Consider the following 15,118-nt stretch of genomic DNA (forward strand, 5'->3'; position numbering starts at 1 on the left):
GCCCATCTTCTGGTCTTTCAGGACCTTTTAGTTCCCACTCAGATGCTGCTTCTCCTTCTCTTTATGATTGAAATCCTCAGTTTATCTTTTACATCAGTGTCTCTTTGACAGCTTTGATTCAGGGGAGGGGAAGTAATAGCTTTGGGTACTGTCTAAGTCTGATCTGATGATCTGTGCAGAAGAACGGCTGACATTTGTTGGGGAAGATGACATCGAGATAGAGATGCGAGTCCCCCAGGAGGCTGTAAAGCTCATCATTGGTCGGCAAGGAGCCAATATTAAACAAGTAAGTGTGTGAGCAGGCAACAGCTTTCCCGGGATTGATTTCTGCTGTCCATCCTCTGCCCCCATTCTGTAAAACCCACTTACACTATGTATATTTTAAACAAAACAAAACAAAAATAGGAAGTTTCTGGCTGCTATTTTCCTTCCAGAGATGAGTACTTCTACTCCTTATAGAATGGGTGACTTAGCTTGAAATGGGGATTTTTAATTGGATGGTTCTCATCCTGGTATAGTTTGAATCATTCCTGTCTGCTATGGAATTATGAACTCTTATTAATTGGCAGTAATTAATTGCTCCCTAATTCTTTTTACCATCTTCCATTATTCATTTGGAATGTCAAGAAAACTAAATAATTGATTGTTTAATCCAAATTTGGGGAAATACCAGTCTAAACACAGAGAAACTGTTTTGGATTAACTGCTGTTCAGGGTTATCTTTGTCTCTCCTTCTGTAAGTACATGTAATTGAGGACTGCTTACAAAACCCGATTTCACTGATTACTGTGTCCAGTTCCATCCACCTCCAGGGTTAGGTTTAGAGTATCCTTAGCTGACCCAGGTGAGAGCTCTTCCAGAACATACTGCCACATATCCTTTTCTCTGCAGCTAAGAAAGAAGACAGGTGCTCGGATCGATGTGGACACGGAGGATATAGGAGATGAGCGGGTGCTGCTTATCAGTGGGTTTCCTGTTCAGGTGTGCAAGGCCAAAGCAGCGATTCATCAGATCCTGACAGAGAATACGCCAGTGTCTGAGCAGCTCTCAGTCCCCCAGAGATCCGTGGGCAGAATCATAGGTACCACTGGACAACTTTCTCTGCTGTTTCCTTTTTTGTTCCCTTTGCCTTCCTTTCTTTCACACCTTCCAGAGGGCTTTTCCTGGCCTTCTTCCCCTTCATCTTGCTGAGGGAAATTGAGAGAAGAGCTTTACTTTTTTATAAAGCCAGTGGTAAAGCAAAACTCATTACCTCAAGAAGTTGTAAGAGAACTTCCCTGGTGGTTCAGTGGTTAAGAATTTGCCTTCCAGTGCAGGGAACATGGGTTCGATCCCTAGGCGGGGAGCTAAGATCCCACAAGCCTCAGGGAAGCTAAGCCTGTGTGCCACACTGGAGAGATGCCTGCATGCTACAGCTAAGACCCAACACAGCCAAAAATAAATAATAAAAAATTTTTAAAGTATGATCTGAACCTTACAAATAGGTTCCACAAGGGTTCAGGTAAATGTATTTACCTCATATTAAGACTTTTAAAGGGAAGCTAAGGATGCTCATTTTATCCTAAATCTCTCAAGACCGTGCCATAGAAAGCACTTTTTATGCCTTCTCCTAGAGCATTCCTCATGCTGCTGTGAGAGGCAGAGAAGCGTCCTGTGCTTGGTCCAGTGGTTTCATGTGGGATGTCTGCTAATGAAGTGAGGATGTGAAGTCTGCTTAGTGGCCAGAAGATGAAAGTGACATGACCACATTAACTTAGCCAGTGTGTAGAATTTAAATAAAATGGGTAGAGCAAATAATCTAGTACCCCCCTGATTACAGTAAGGATTTCAGTAGCTCCTGTTTTCCATTCACTATCCTACATTCTGTTTAGTTTGAAAATGAGCCCTGACTCTCACCTCATAGTGTATACAAGATAGTGGCATCACTAGGAGTAGTAGAGGAAAGGACAGGGTCTTATGTATTATTCAATACAGGGAGAGGCGGCGAGACAATTCGTTCTATCTGTAAGGCCTCAGGAGCCAAAATAACCTGTGACAAAGAATCAGAAGGAACATTGCTACTATCAAGACTTATAAAAATCTCAGGAACGCAGAAGGAAGTGGCAGCAGCTAAGGCAAGTAGCTAACCTGAATTGTATCTGAGAGTGAGAAGAACCCTTTACTCCATCCTGGGTCAGTATCTGACCATGTAGATATCATCCCTTCTCTTATTTTCCACAGCATTTGATACTGGAGAAAGTTTCAGAAGATGAAGAACTTAGGAAGAGAATTGCTCATTCTGCAGAAACCAGAGTTCCACGGAAGCAGCCAATCAGCGTAAGAAGAGAGGAAGTGACAGAGCCAGGTGGAGCCAGAGAGCCAGCTTTATGGAAAAACACTGGCACTAGCTTAAAACAGGCTGCACCTCTGGCAGTTCCTCCCCACAAAGGAGATGGTGACGTGGCTGCTGTGGGACCAGAAGAGGGTTCCTGGGAGAAACCTAATGATGACAGCTTTCAGAGGTCTGCTGTCCAGACCAGTCCAGAGATGTCCATGTTTGAAAGTATGTAACAAAGGGGACCCCTTAGCCATATGGCAGATAGGCATACTGGCTATGTGTGTATGCTCAGTTGTGTCTGACTGTTTGCAACCCCATGGACCGTGGCCTGCCAGTCTCCTCTGTTCATGAGATTTCCCAGGAAGAATACTTTAGCAAGTTGCCATTTCCTTCTCCAGGGTATGTTCGCAACCGAGGGATCGAGCCCTCTGCCAATCCTGCATTGGCAGGTGGGTTCTTTACTACTGCTACCTGGAAAGCCAGAAATACTGGCTTAGATAACCCAGAATAAGGAAACAATAAAAAAATAATTTCTATTTTCTTGACTACATTTACAGTTCTTTAATTACAGATGGGACTTTCCGGTAATATTTTCCTTGGGTTAATACTGAACACAAATTTTTTTCTAAATACAAACCAGCTAATTAGAGAACAATATAGAAATGTGCTCGTTCACAGGAAACTGGTCTGCAAGTAATACATCAAATAATTGAATTACATGGTATTCTTTCTTCAAACATATACAAATAAGTAAAATACTTCTGAGTCCAATATTTTTTCCTGTCTCATTACTGTTCTTAAAAATCTTCACCATTCAAGAAGAATGAAAAGGCTATGGGCTTTTTCTTCTATGCATAGGTACTGGGATGGGCAGGGAAGACCAGAGTCCTTAAGAGGTTCATAGACGTGTCCAGGGTCTGTAATGAATCGGTGGTGGAATACAATCTGGAGCAGGCCCACATCTGTCCACATATCTTCTCCCTAGCATATGGGGATTTCCCTTCATTATAATTGGTGCTGATTTGAATACACGGCGGATGACAAAGAATGTGAAGAACTCTAATTACTCAATTACATATAAAGAACAGAACATAGCTTATAGTACCTTTCCTTCAGGATGTTTTTGTATGATTCATCCACTTGTCCCTCCAGCCATTTTTAAATGGTATTAGCCACTTGTTATTTGTACCTCTCACCCCACTGATGCAGTCTTCCCATTTCAACCAGAGATGATTCTGATAATGGTCATCATATTAGATAATAATGATTCTGTAGCTTAACTTGCTTATGCCTGTGGTTAGTTCCCAGTCCGGACTTCAGTTTCCATGCTGATGAGTTCCTAGAAGTGTATGTCTCTGCCTCTGAACATCCTAACCACTTCTGGATCCAAATCATTGGCTCCCGCAGCCTGCAGCTGGATAAGCTTGTCAGTGAGATGACCCAGCACTACGAAAATAGTCTGGTGAGTTGCTATAGGGACAGGGCTGGGGTTTGATGAAAGGGGGACATACCTTTTTCATTGTGATGTATTCTCTTCCCTTTCCTGTGGAGCAATGGCTTCTTGTTTCTTCCTTCTGGTATTCAGTTTTTTAGCCCATCCCTTCCTAACTCTGCCCTCTCCTGACTCCTCATTTCCTTGTGTAGCCTGAAGACTTGACTGTACATGTAGGAGACATTGTCGCAGCACCTTTACCTACAAATGGTTCCTGGTATCGAGCCCGGGTCCTTGGTACCTTGGAGAATGGGAACCTGGACCTTTACTTTGTTGACTTTGGAGATAATGGAGATTGCCCACTGAGGGATCTCAGGGTGCTCAGGTCAGTGTGGAATCAGGCTGGAGTCTCATCTGTTGACTCAGTCCTGGCCATAAGGTGGTGAGCTGTTGGCACTTCTCACTGGGGAGGAGGTGGGGGGGAGGGTTGGAAGAGAGCCTCTTTAGAGATCAGTTAATTATCTTCCGCTGCTGGGTTAACTGGTGCTGTCTAGAAGGAACGAATATAAGAAGGCCCTCCTAGCACTAGGATTCTAATTTCAGTTTCTTTCACTTTAGGAGTGACTTCCTAAGCCTTCCATTTCAAGCAATAGAGTGTAGTCTGGCACGGATTGCCCCCTCAGGTAAATTGGTCCTATTACCTATTGACTGTGCGTACAAACAGAATAACTTTCACAGGGCATGTAGTGGGGATTCTCACATTCCCAGGCTTTTTGAGTTCCGGGGGCTCAGGCGCCTTTTCATCACCAGTGCCAGACAGCAACAGCCAGAAACCTGCCTGGCAGTCAGACATAGGTACCTTCTGAAGTAGACAGAGGTAGTTCCAGCTTCCCTCCAGGGCATAATCCCACCCCTGTCAGCACTGACCCCTTCTTAGGCTCTGTCTACAATTTTTTTAACCAGGTGAACAGTGGGAAGAGGAAGCTTTGGATGAGTTTGACAGACTGACTCACTGTGCTGACTGGAAGCCCCTGGTGGCCAAGATCTCTAGCTATGTCCAGTCTGGGATCTCAACTTGGCCCAAGATCTATTTATATGATACTAGCGACGGGAAGGTAAGACTGAGGTTCACTTGTTGCTCACTGTCTCTTCAGTATATTTACAGGCTCATCTTCTTTTCCTTTCTCAGAAATCCTTATTTGATAATAGTCCTGCTTCATAAGCTCCTGCTTAACTGAACCACCAAAGGAATTTTTTAAAGTATCAATCCCAGCTCTTCTGCCCTTCCTTTGATTTGCCCTTCTTTGAACACCAAGAAGCCTTTTCACTTCTTTTCTCAGAATCTTGATATTGGGCTAGAATTAGTTCGTAAAGGATACGCAGTTGAGCTTGCAGAAGACATGGAAAAAAACAGAGCTGTCCCAGTAATGTTGGACGACCTCGTAAGTGAGCCATTATCATCATTTGGGGTGCTGCTTTGGGACAAACCTTGTGCCTCAAGACAGGAGGGCTTCTAGTCATGCATGCAATTTGTAGAACACCCTTAAGGACTCTGAGTTGCTCCAGTAGTTGATCAATGGAAGCACTGTGTCCCTTAGCAGCCACACCAGACTCTGTGAGCAAAATGATGGGGTCGCTTCTCTTTTCCCACCAGCCAAACACATTCTTCCTTTTTCTCCTGTTTATTCCCTCAGGCCACAGAAACAGATGTCTCACTGAGCATGCTCACTGAGACCAAGAAGAGCCCTGGAGAGATAGCAAACACCCTGTCCTGCCTCAGTTTATCAGGTACAAACAGCATTTGCTCCCTCGAGCATCTCTGAAAGTTACCAATTCTTAGTCAGCCTCTCCAAACTAGGGAAGTTGTGTCAAGATTTATCTCCTAACCAGAGTAGTCATTGAACACCAAAAAGCCTATTTTTTTCTCTGATCCTCAATGGCAGTGCCTGCTACAGTAGGGCAGTATCTAACTTTACCCTCATGTCTGAATAGAAGCTGCCTCTATGTCTGGTGATGATAATCTTGAAGATGACTACTTACTCTGAAGTCACCTTCAGTTGCCTCGGCCATCTGCTTTGCTGTGAGTAGAACTGTCCTCTCTCTGTAGCAACCAGAGAGTAATGAGGTGACCACAGGGCCTTGCCTCTTCCCTGTAGCCCATCTTATTACTACTTTTCTGCAGCTGCCTTCCTGCAGCTTTACTTTCAGTTTGAGCCCTTTCAAGCTTTTTGTGTCTCTCTGTGTGTGTCTTTGGCAGGTTTGGCATTAGACTCGGTGCCTGGAGAGAAGAGCCTGTAATAGAGATCTATGCAGTTCTTCCTTCGTTATATACATGACCTGGCTTGCTGTGAACCAAATGCATTTTCTTCTTCCACCGGACTACCAGAGAGCATGTGGGGTGGAGGGAGACAGACACATGCCCCTAACTCCACCCCCTGTGCCCTGTGCAGTGTGAGTACTGCCACATGACTTTCAGGCTGCTTAGTATCCAGCTTGTTCCCCTCTGGCAGTCCTAATGCACAGTACTGCTAGGCAGCGTCCTCTTTGAGGCTGGGAAACAGCCAGGGTTTGGTTATTGGAAGTGATAATTCTGCAGACTGACTCACCACATGAGGTGACTCTGGTTAAGGGGAAATCTTTTGAGTGGTAAACTCAAAGATTGCAGTTAAGTCAGGCAGCAAAGGCAAAAATCAGCATAATTATATTAAAAGCCTCAGAAAGTGAGAAGAGAATACTGCCTCCCAGCCTCAACTGCTAATGTGTTATTGGAGACAAGATTTTTGTAACAGTGCTCCAGCTATTTCCCTGTAAACTTTGGTTAAAATACAAGTAGACAAGGAGAAAGGTAACTCAGGAAATATTGCTATATTGCTGGTATAGTATCTATATCAATATATGTATACACACAGAGCCATAGAGAACTTGTAGAGCTGTTTAGATCATTTGGGGTGTTCTTTGCTGAATAAAGTTCTTAAGAAAGTTATCTAAAACTAAATGCTGGTTGAATCACAAGGTGGAAACAAGCTTATGGGTATCTTCTGTACTGAAATCTGGTAAGATTGCCTAACACCTCACACCACCTATGAAACAGCTGTCCCTCTCATGTGCAGATCATATTCTTTCCTTAAAGCGACTTCAGAATTAATCATTCACTAAAACCTCACCTAAAAGAGGTAGATTCGAATTACAGAAACCTGGGTTCTAGGAATAGATCTTTGCTGTGAACTTTGGAGCCTGTTTCCTTACGTAGCATCTCTCCATTTCTGACAGTATTGTGAGGATCCAGTGAGAACTGTGAAGGTGCTTGAAAATGGGTGGGAGAATAACGGTAAATTAACTTTTTTTTTTTAAACATCAGCAAGGTAAAGTAGAAGACTTAAAACTAGTGCATAAAACTCTGACACGCAGGACTTTTAATCCAGGAATTGATGAAGGCTACCCATGTACTACATGGCAACTATATTTTCCCAGAAACACAATTTTCAAATTTGATTGTCTTAGAAAAACCTCGGTAGAAATTAGCAGAAAGGCTTCAGTGAAGGAGCATCTCTGGGTAGCTTGGGTAGTCCCACAAGAATCAATGAAAGCATGCTGTTGATTTGATATTTCAGACCTTGGCTGCACTTGCTCACTGAAGCCAGCTCGGCCCTGGAATTGGAGCTACTCTACGACAGGATCATGGGGCCAGTTAGTCCCCAGTTTCCTCAGCCTTTACTCTCTTCTTTTAATTTTATTTAATCAAAGTACAGTTGATTTACAGTGTTGTGACAATCAACACTGCAAAGTACAGCAAAGTGACTTTATTTTTGTATTATTTTTCATTATGGTTTATCCCAGGATATTGAGTATAATTCCCTGTGCCATACAGTAGGACCTTGTTGTTTATCAGCCTTTACTCTAAAAAGAGGTCTCCTGATATAAACTGTTCACAGGACTTCTATGAAAAATGAGTGGTATCTCATTCTTAGCTACAGTTTGTTACTGTGTATGAAAGCCTTTTCCTTTAACATGGCTTTTAAGACCTTTTAACCCATTCTAATGAGTTCCCTATTCTTAACAGCACTACTTCTGCAGCCTCCTGGAATGTTCCTGCCCTTAAACTAGTGCCACAGGAACCATGAACCTTCTCTCATTTCCTTCACTGGTCTCCAGTTTGAACCGAAGTATATGGATAAAAATATCCCAGTAAAGCTTAAGTCTTTGTGAATTCCCCGGTGCTTGGTTCCTGCTCCTGGCCGGTGCTCAGATGGTTAAAATAAACAAGGGAATAGTTTTGGGATGGGGGAAGGCAAAAGCTTAAAATCCCTGGGTCCTTTCCCTGTCTTGCTCAGACCTCTTTGAGCTTTTCAGTCATCAAATGTCTGTCTGTCCCTCAGTGAATTCAGCTCTGTAAGGCTCATTTTTCACTCCAGCCAGCCCTCTCCCCCACTCCCCCTGCAAAGAAATAGTAAACACAAGAGGATTGCACTACCCTTTACTCCTAGACGGAAGGTGTTTTGTCACATCCTGGAAGCTTGGTTCTCACTTAACAAGGCTCCCAGCCCCTCACAGAGTAGGAATAAGCATGTTCAGGGAGGTTCACTGGGCAGGTGGCCAACATCCCTTTCAAGGGGATACACCATAAAGATGACATTGTCCCAGGGAGGAAGGGCTGGGTGGTCTGGTCTGACCACCTCAAAGCCCATGTAGCTGAAGGCACGTAGCAGAGCACCTGTGAAAAGAGAACAACATTAGAATACTCTGAGGCTCCATGCAACCATTCCCCTAGATTTGGCTTCTTCCACTGGGGAATGACTGGGCAGGGAGCAGTGTGGTGCAGGCACAGGGATGATGTGCTTTGGAGTCAAACAGAGCTGGACTGTAACCTGGCTTCAGTGTTCTACATGTTTGTAAAATGAGGATCACAGAATTTAAATGAGATGTTTACAAAGTGCCTAACAGTGATGGTATAATAAACTCTTGCTTGTCTCTCATATCCAACAGAGTATAAGCTCCCTGAAGGAGCAAGCATTTCTGTAATGTGCACCGCACATCTGGTTAAATATATTCCTGGCCTTACACCTGACCCTTTCACATTATGGGTGCTTAATACATTTGAGACTCTTTCTATCCTACCAGCCACAACCCTTGAATGGCTTCTGTGTAATTTCACCAGTGCTTCTTCAATTTAGCTTCTGAAATCTGTGTGCAGGGCCTTTCTGACAGTTCAGTTATGACTTGAATGAACAGAATAGTAGGTGCCTTAATTTCCTTGGTGGGGAGAAGGGGATGGGTGTTGAATCCCTGAACTGCCTGAACATGCCCTTTAGAATGAGGGGAGGAAGGTCTCCTATAAAGGGGAAATTGCTGTCAGCTGCTTCAGCACAAAGGGCCAGGAAGGAGAGAGCAGATTCCCCACCTCTGTCATTCCGGTTGTTTTGGATGTTTACAAACACGGAATCCACATTGGTCTTCTCCTCCACATACTGCAGTGCTGCGGTCAGACTAGGGACCAGAAGGAAAATGGTTAAGGCATGTTTCACAAACTCAAAACTGAGAAAGGTGCCTATTTGCAACAGAAGGTGTTTTATTGCTCATTGTTTCCTGACCCAAGGAAGTGAAAGTTCCAAACTAGTTTTGATGGATTTTTCTCTGAAGCTAAGGGTTTATACACTGTGGCCTCATACCCCTACCGTGGAAGGGGCTTGGGGAAAGGGGGCCACTCCATAAAGACAAACAGCTGGAGATCACTTCCTTTCAACTATTTATGGATTCCACCTTGTGATTCTGAATCAGTTTAGCAACCTCCTATAGGCTGTTATCCCTTGAATCCAGATCCTGGCTCAGCTCACCAGGAGCTGGTTCAGTGATTTGGCTGGTTCAATGATTTGAATGTATCCAGCCCCTGAATAAGCCCTCACTGGCTAGCATGCCCATTACCTGATTGTGACATCAGAGTGAACCCCTACCTCTTCCCTTCACCTCCACTCCCCCCATCCAGACTCAGTTACCTTTCCCAGTTGCCTTGATCCAAGGCCCGATACGGGATGTCCAGGAAGAGCCTGTGGTCACACAGAAGGCCGTGCCAGTGGGCAGAGGTCTGGGGGGTGAGGCGGAAGTGGAAGTCTAACTGCACTGGGTCCTTGTGAAGCAGGGGGTCAGTAGACAGCACCGTCAGGTTCCCAGCCTAGAAAAGGAGTAAAACTGAGAGTCTCCTGTTTCTGTGCTCACCTAACCCTCAAATCAGATCTCAGACCTGTTTAGGTGTGTCTGTGGAAGCAAGGAGGGGGCTGATGGAGAGCCTAGGTGAAGTGGAGCCAGGCCTTACTCAATATCTCTTAGTTCTAGGACCTAACTCTGTCCCTATCATGGAGTTTTCCTTGACAAAAATTTGCTGACTCCAGTGAGGGGTGCACTAATGGTTCAGAAACTTGTATTTACATCAAACAGCTTATTCTTTAAACAAAGCTGTGTCATCTGTTTACTGTCTCACTAATATTACTCTTCTACTTTTTTCCATCATATAAGTTTTCTCTAAATTCTGGCACTTCTTATCTAAAAATGGATAGCTCATACCTAGGCATGATGATACAAAGGCAAGTGCAGGAGTTCCAGATTCTGGACCCAAAACTTAGCATCTAAACAGCTTTATGTCCCAGAATACAGCTTTATGTCTTAATATAGTCTGTCTTTGTTTTCAGTTCTTCTTTTCCCATCCTGCTTTTCAACACCAGCCCTAGGACCCTGCCTTAAGTTCTCTGGACCAGAATCCTTGCCTATAAAGCAAGTCACTTTTACACAGGAGGTCACATGAGCTAGCTTTCTATGATTTATTTTCCAACTAGTTCATGTCCCTTTGCAAGATACCATATTACAGCAAGCAATGGGCTGCCATGTCCCAGCACCAGCTCCCAGTCCACTTACCGAATATAATTCTTTAAGCTGGTCTTGATCACCCTGCTCGGTGTGTCTGGCCCCCTGAAGACCTACTAGGGACTCAGGAGCACTGAAGACAGCAACGGGGCCGGAGTGTCAAGTCCTCCTCTTCCTTATAAGTGGTGATACTGATGAGGGAAAAGAGGCCCCAAATAGTTGATCTCTGAGTCTGAGATGAGGAGAGACTTACCTTCCAGGTACACGGGGCCAGGTCTGGCACTGTCTTCTGTATCTTCTGTGAACCAGCCTATCTATTTCCATTTCCCCAGGCCAGCCAGATAGAAAGGTTTACAAAGTTCCATGCCAGCCTTCCACCCTACTTTGCTATTATCTTTTGCCACTTAGGGAGTCCTTTCAAATTCTTTTACTTTTCTTTACAGTTAAACAACTACAGGTAGAGATTAAAACAAGTACCTTTTACAGCAAGGCAGCATCTTCTCCCGGAGGGTGATCCGGTACTTGTAACAGTAAAGGTAATAGGCGTATGGTGACCAGAACGGGTAGAGGTAGTTCCGTGTTTTTCCCCTCTTGATATAAGAAAGGGAGTAGAAAGAGGGGCGTGACCTGTAACAAGGCAGTTTCTTAGTTCAGTGCCTCCCCGCGGCAAAGTGAGGTTCAGGGGCTGGTGGCAGGGGTTCAGGCCCCTGGTCCCATTGTGACACGGTGAGCACTGTGACATGGGCAAAGGGCCAGCCTTTCAGTCACTTCAGGGCTCCTCTCTGTGCTCCCTACCCCATCTACCCCCTTAGGTAGCCCCCAGAGCTCTTGTTCAACTAGTATGGACTTCATGGCTGACCAGAAATTAAAATACTTTTTGTTTCTGTGTGGTTGATAAACAGCCCTGGCTGACCACTTGTGCTCACGGAACATGGGCTCCCCTCTGGCGTGTGCGTGTGGCAAACCCACACTTCAGTAACAGATTGGGGTCTGATACTGCAGGAGGCTTCTAAGGCCCTGATCCAGTATCTGACTTGATTGGTTGGTTCCCTATTCAGTTCAATATTTTTATTATCCCTACCTTTAATAACCCAGTGGTTCTACATGTTGTTGAACTTTCTTAGTGCCTTATGGGGTAGGAACTGCAAACTCAGTGTCTCCAGGAGCCTGGACAGCTAGGGGAAATTAGTGGAGCTGCTGGGTGGGACTATAGCAAAATGAAAAGCTCACACACTCTTAAAAAAAGCCGGGGGGTTGGGGTGCGGTGTGTAGGGACACAGCTCAGCTCCAAGTTTTCATGCAGGAATGCAGACCAGATCATACAATTTTCAACAGAAACTGGAAAGAGATTTTTGTGGTAAGTTTCTCAAAAAGATTTTTTTTTTAATTTGAGAAATTTTACTACTAACAAAAAATAAAAATTATTGATTAAAAAAATCAACATTGTGTGCAAAATTTGGAGCTGGCGCCACCAGTCTGAGACCTCTGCACGTTCTTCATTCATCTATTTACAAATACTTATTGGGGGCCTACTGTGAGCTTGGGATACACCAGTAAACAAACCAAATATCCCTGCCCCATGGAGCTTCGAACACTGAAAGAACAAACCTAAACACTAAACACAAGAGAACTATTTCACGTGTTAGAAGATGAAAGAAGGCTCAGAAGGGTGAAGGGGTGGGACAGTGGCAGTAATAAAAGGGTGCTCTAAGGAGCTCTCATTGAAAGGGTGACATTTAAAGACTCAAAGAGGGTGAGGAAGTTAGGCCAAGCCAACATCTGAGGATAACAAGCTTCTGTGTGAAAGCAACAGCTAGTGCAAATCCCTAAGGAGAACGGGTCAAATGTTTTCAAGTCCACTGTGGGTTACAAGCTACGTGCTAAGTTGCTTCGGTCCTGTCTGACCCTTTGCGACCCCCTGACATAGCCTGACAGCCTCCAGTCCACGGGATTGTCCAGGCAAGAATACTGGGGGTTGCCATTTCCTCTTCCAGGGGATTTTCCCAACCCAGGGATTGAACCCCCATCTCTTATATCTCCTGCACTGGCAGGCAGGTTCTTTACCACTACTGCTACCTGGTAAGCTCTGTAAGCTATAGGGGGAGTAGAAGAAGACAGCTAATGGGACCGGGTCATACAGGGCCTCGTAGACCATTGTATGGCCTTTTTCTTTGACTAAAGGGGGAAGTCTTTGCAAGTTTTGGACAGATGAGACATGATCTGACATGTTTTTCAAAAGATTCTGACTGGTGTATTGCAAATAAACTGTAGAGCTCTAAAGGATTATTTGTTAGGAGACTATTGCAGTAATCCTGGAGAAAGATAGTATCTTATACCATGGTGGAGAGCTGGAGTGATGGGATATGGTCGGATTCTGGAAATAGTATAAAGGTAGCACCCACAGGATTTCCTGAAATAGGAGAGAAGGTGAAAGAACTGAAAGAAGGGAGTTACCATCGACAGAGAAGAAAGGCTGCCGGTGTGGCAGTATGGGGCAGAGGATAGAGATGGGTTTAGTTTGGAGCGTGTTAACTTTGCATTGTCCACAGTTGTATAAGGGGAAGATGAAGTAAGCAGCTGGATAGTCATGTGTGGAGTTTAGAAGTCTAGGGTGAAGACAGAAATTTGATGTCATTGGCATTATGAGTAAAGATTGGCATTCAGAAAAGATCCAAAGACTGAGCCCTGGGGGCACTCTAAGAGAGAAAGAATAAAGGAGAAATCAGCAAAGGAGACTGAAGAAAATGAGTGAAGCTCCCCGCTTGTTTCTGGGAGCATGTTGAGACCAGAAGGAGAAAAATAAATCGGGTGTCCTGGAAGCTACCTAAAGAAAGTGTAATTACGAGGGACTGCTGGCTAAAGGCTGTTTATAGGTCGAATAACATGATGCTCGGAGAAGGCAATGGCAACCCACTCCAGTACTCTTGCCTAGAAAACGGATGGAGGAAATGAAAATGCTCCTCCTGCTATGGACGGAGGAGCCTGGTAGGCTGCAGTCCATGGGGTCGCTAAGAGTCAAACTCGACTGAGCGACTTCACTTTCACTTTTCACTTTCATGCATTGGAGGAGGAAATGGCAACCCACTCCAGTGTTCTTGCCTGGAGGATCTCAGGGACGGGGGAGCCTGGTGGGCTGCCGTCTATGGGGTCGCACAGAATTGGACACGACTGAAGCGACTTAGCAGCAGCAACATGATGCTCAGAGCATCTTTCCATAAATCTCTTGCCAAACAGGCCCTATTCATTCCATTTATATGGTTTACTCCCCAGTACTGAGACCCTCCACAGAGGGAACTGTCTCCCTCGTGATTTACACTTATTTAAATATTTGTTAGGAGACTATTGCAGTAATCCTGAAGGAAGATAGTATCTTATTCCAGGATAGGAGGACTAAATAGTTTAACGATTAAGAGACGATCCTGAGGTTGGCAGTTTTCCAAAGGATTCCATCCTTCCACCACTTTTAGATAGATTTGAAGTAAGGAAAAGGGAGAGCGGTACCCTCTCCTCTCAGCATCCAGCTATCACAGAACATCAGAACTGGAAGCGACCTCAGAGAGCGACTGGAGCTAAATAAAAAGCCCCCAGTAATAGAGACTAATAAAGACAAGTGAAGCCAAGGGAGGGAGCGGGTGTCTCCCGGTGTCAGTGCACCTAACAGTCATTCCACTATCGGTCAATGGCTATGGGTGTCCCTCCCCCGAGAAGAAACTGGGAAAAGGGAGTGGCGGAAATGCCGAATCGTGGAGCACCCATCCCAGCCAGATCTCTGGTCTCCAGACACCCAAATCGCAGCTCAATCCGTGCCAGGCTTTCCTGGAAGCTCAGCGCGCACAGAGCCGCGCCGGCTCAGGCGCGCCGCGGGCAGCCCGCGGGGGCCTTTCCTGCCGCCTGCGCCTTGCGGACGTTCCTCTGCGCCCGAGAACATGGCGGCGGCTGCTTTTGCGGTCCCGCGGGGAGTGCAGCTGCGGGTGTTCACTGAGCGGCTGCTGCGAGGAGGGGTCCGGGAGCTCCTCCGGCCGCGACTTTCAGGGAGCACCCCTGGCTCGGAGCGCGACTTCAGCCTGTCTCACAGTCGGGTGAGGGCTGGGTCTGAGTCCTGGGGCTCCTTGCCTCTGGTGGAGCTAGTTATGGCCGAGGCTTGTTTTAAGAAGCGCGCTGAGACCGGGTGGGCCCCAAATCAAGGGTGGTGGGCTCTCCTTGAGGTGCCGGCGGCCAGTGGAGGAGGCTCACCCTCGCTCCCCCGGCCTCCAGGGCACGGTCATTGTCGAGCGCTGGTGGAAGGTGCCGCTAGCGGGAGAAGGCCGGAAACCGCGCCTGCACCGGCGACACCGCGTCTACAAGCTCGTGGAAGATACGAAACACAGGCCCAAAGAAAACCTGGAGCTCATCCTCACCCAGTCGGTGGACGGTAAGGCCCGGGGAGAGGTACTTCTCTCAGGCTGGTTCTGTTCGGCATCAACTTTTTTCTGCCCTTTCACTACTGAGAAGAAGCGGGTAAAAAGTACTGTGATTGT

The 15,118-nt window shown here is 45.7% G+C and overlaps 3 protein-coding genes across 5 annotated transcripts in view; 2 read left to right on the forward strand and 1 right to left on the reverse strand.

Annotated features, from left to right (window-relative positions):
- Positions 1-6,739, forward strand: part of TDRKH (tudor and KH domain containing) — a 21,733-nt gene extending 14,994 nt beyond the window's left edge. For both annotated transcript variants that reach the window (XM_010857481.1, XM_010857480.1), the window contains exons 3-14: positions 180-286; positions 892-1,081; positions 1,975-2,114; positions 2,221-2,542; positions 3,619-3,779; positions 3,962-4,134; positions 4,368-4,432; positions 4,713-4,864; positions 5,090-5,191; positions 5,444-5,537; positions 5,742-5,829; positions 6,007-6,739. In XM_010857481.1, the coding sequence (XP_010855783.1) occupies positions 180-286; positions 892-1,081; positions 1,975-2,114; positions 2,221-2,542; positions 3,619-3,779; positions 3,962-4,134; positions 4,368-4,432; positions 4,713-4,864; positions 5,090-5,191; positions 5,444-5,537; positions 5,742-5,794 (1,559 nt within the window). In that variant the 3' untranslated portion in view covers positions 5,795-5,829; positions 6,007-6,739. The remainder of the gene's footprint in view (positions 1-179; positions 287-891; positions 1,082-1,974; positions 2,115-2,220; positions 2,543-3,618; positions 3,780-3,961; positions 4,135-4,367; positions 4,433-4,712; positions 4,865-5,089; positions 5,192-5,443; positions 5,538-5,741; positions 5,830-6,006) is intronic.
- A 1,467-nt stretch (positions 6,740-8,206) lies between these two features.
- Positions 8,207-14,866, reverse strand: OAZ3 (ornithine decarboxylase antizyme 3). The gene is given in 6 exon segments (XM_010857484.1): positions 8,207-8,460; positions 9,148-9,233; positions 9,740-9,915; positions 10,653-10,727; positions 10,729-10,792; positions 14,835-14,866. Coding segments are annotated over 6 exon segments (576 nt in total). The 3' UTR covers positions 8,207-8,317.
- MRPL9 (mitochondrial ribosomal protein L9) overlaps positions 14,434-15,118 on the forward strand; it is a 7,228-nt gene continuing 6,543 nt past the window's right edge. For both annotated transcript variants that reach the window (XM_010857482.1, XM_010857483.1), the window contains exons 1-2: positions 14,434-14,680; positions 14,856-15,012. In XM_010857482.1, coding sequence (XP_010855784.1) covers positions 14,528-14,680; positions 14,856-15,012 — 310 coding nt within the window. In that variant the 5' untranslated portion in view covers positions 14,434-14,527. The remainder of the gene's footprint in view (positions 14,681-14,855; positions 15,013-15,118) is intronic.

This window comes from Bison bison, unplaced genomic scaffold (genome assembly GCF_000754665.1).
Source record: "Bison bison bison isolate TAMUID 2011002044 unplaced genomic scaffold, Bison_UMD1.0 scf7180017864381, whole genome shotgun sequence".
In the NCBI taxonomy this organism is placed as follows: domain Eukaryota; kingdom Metazoa; phylum Chordata; class Mammalia; order Artiodactyla; family Bovidae; genus Bison; species Bison bison.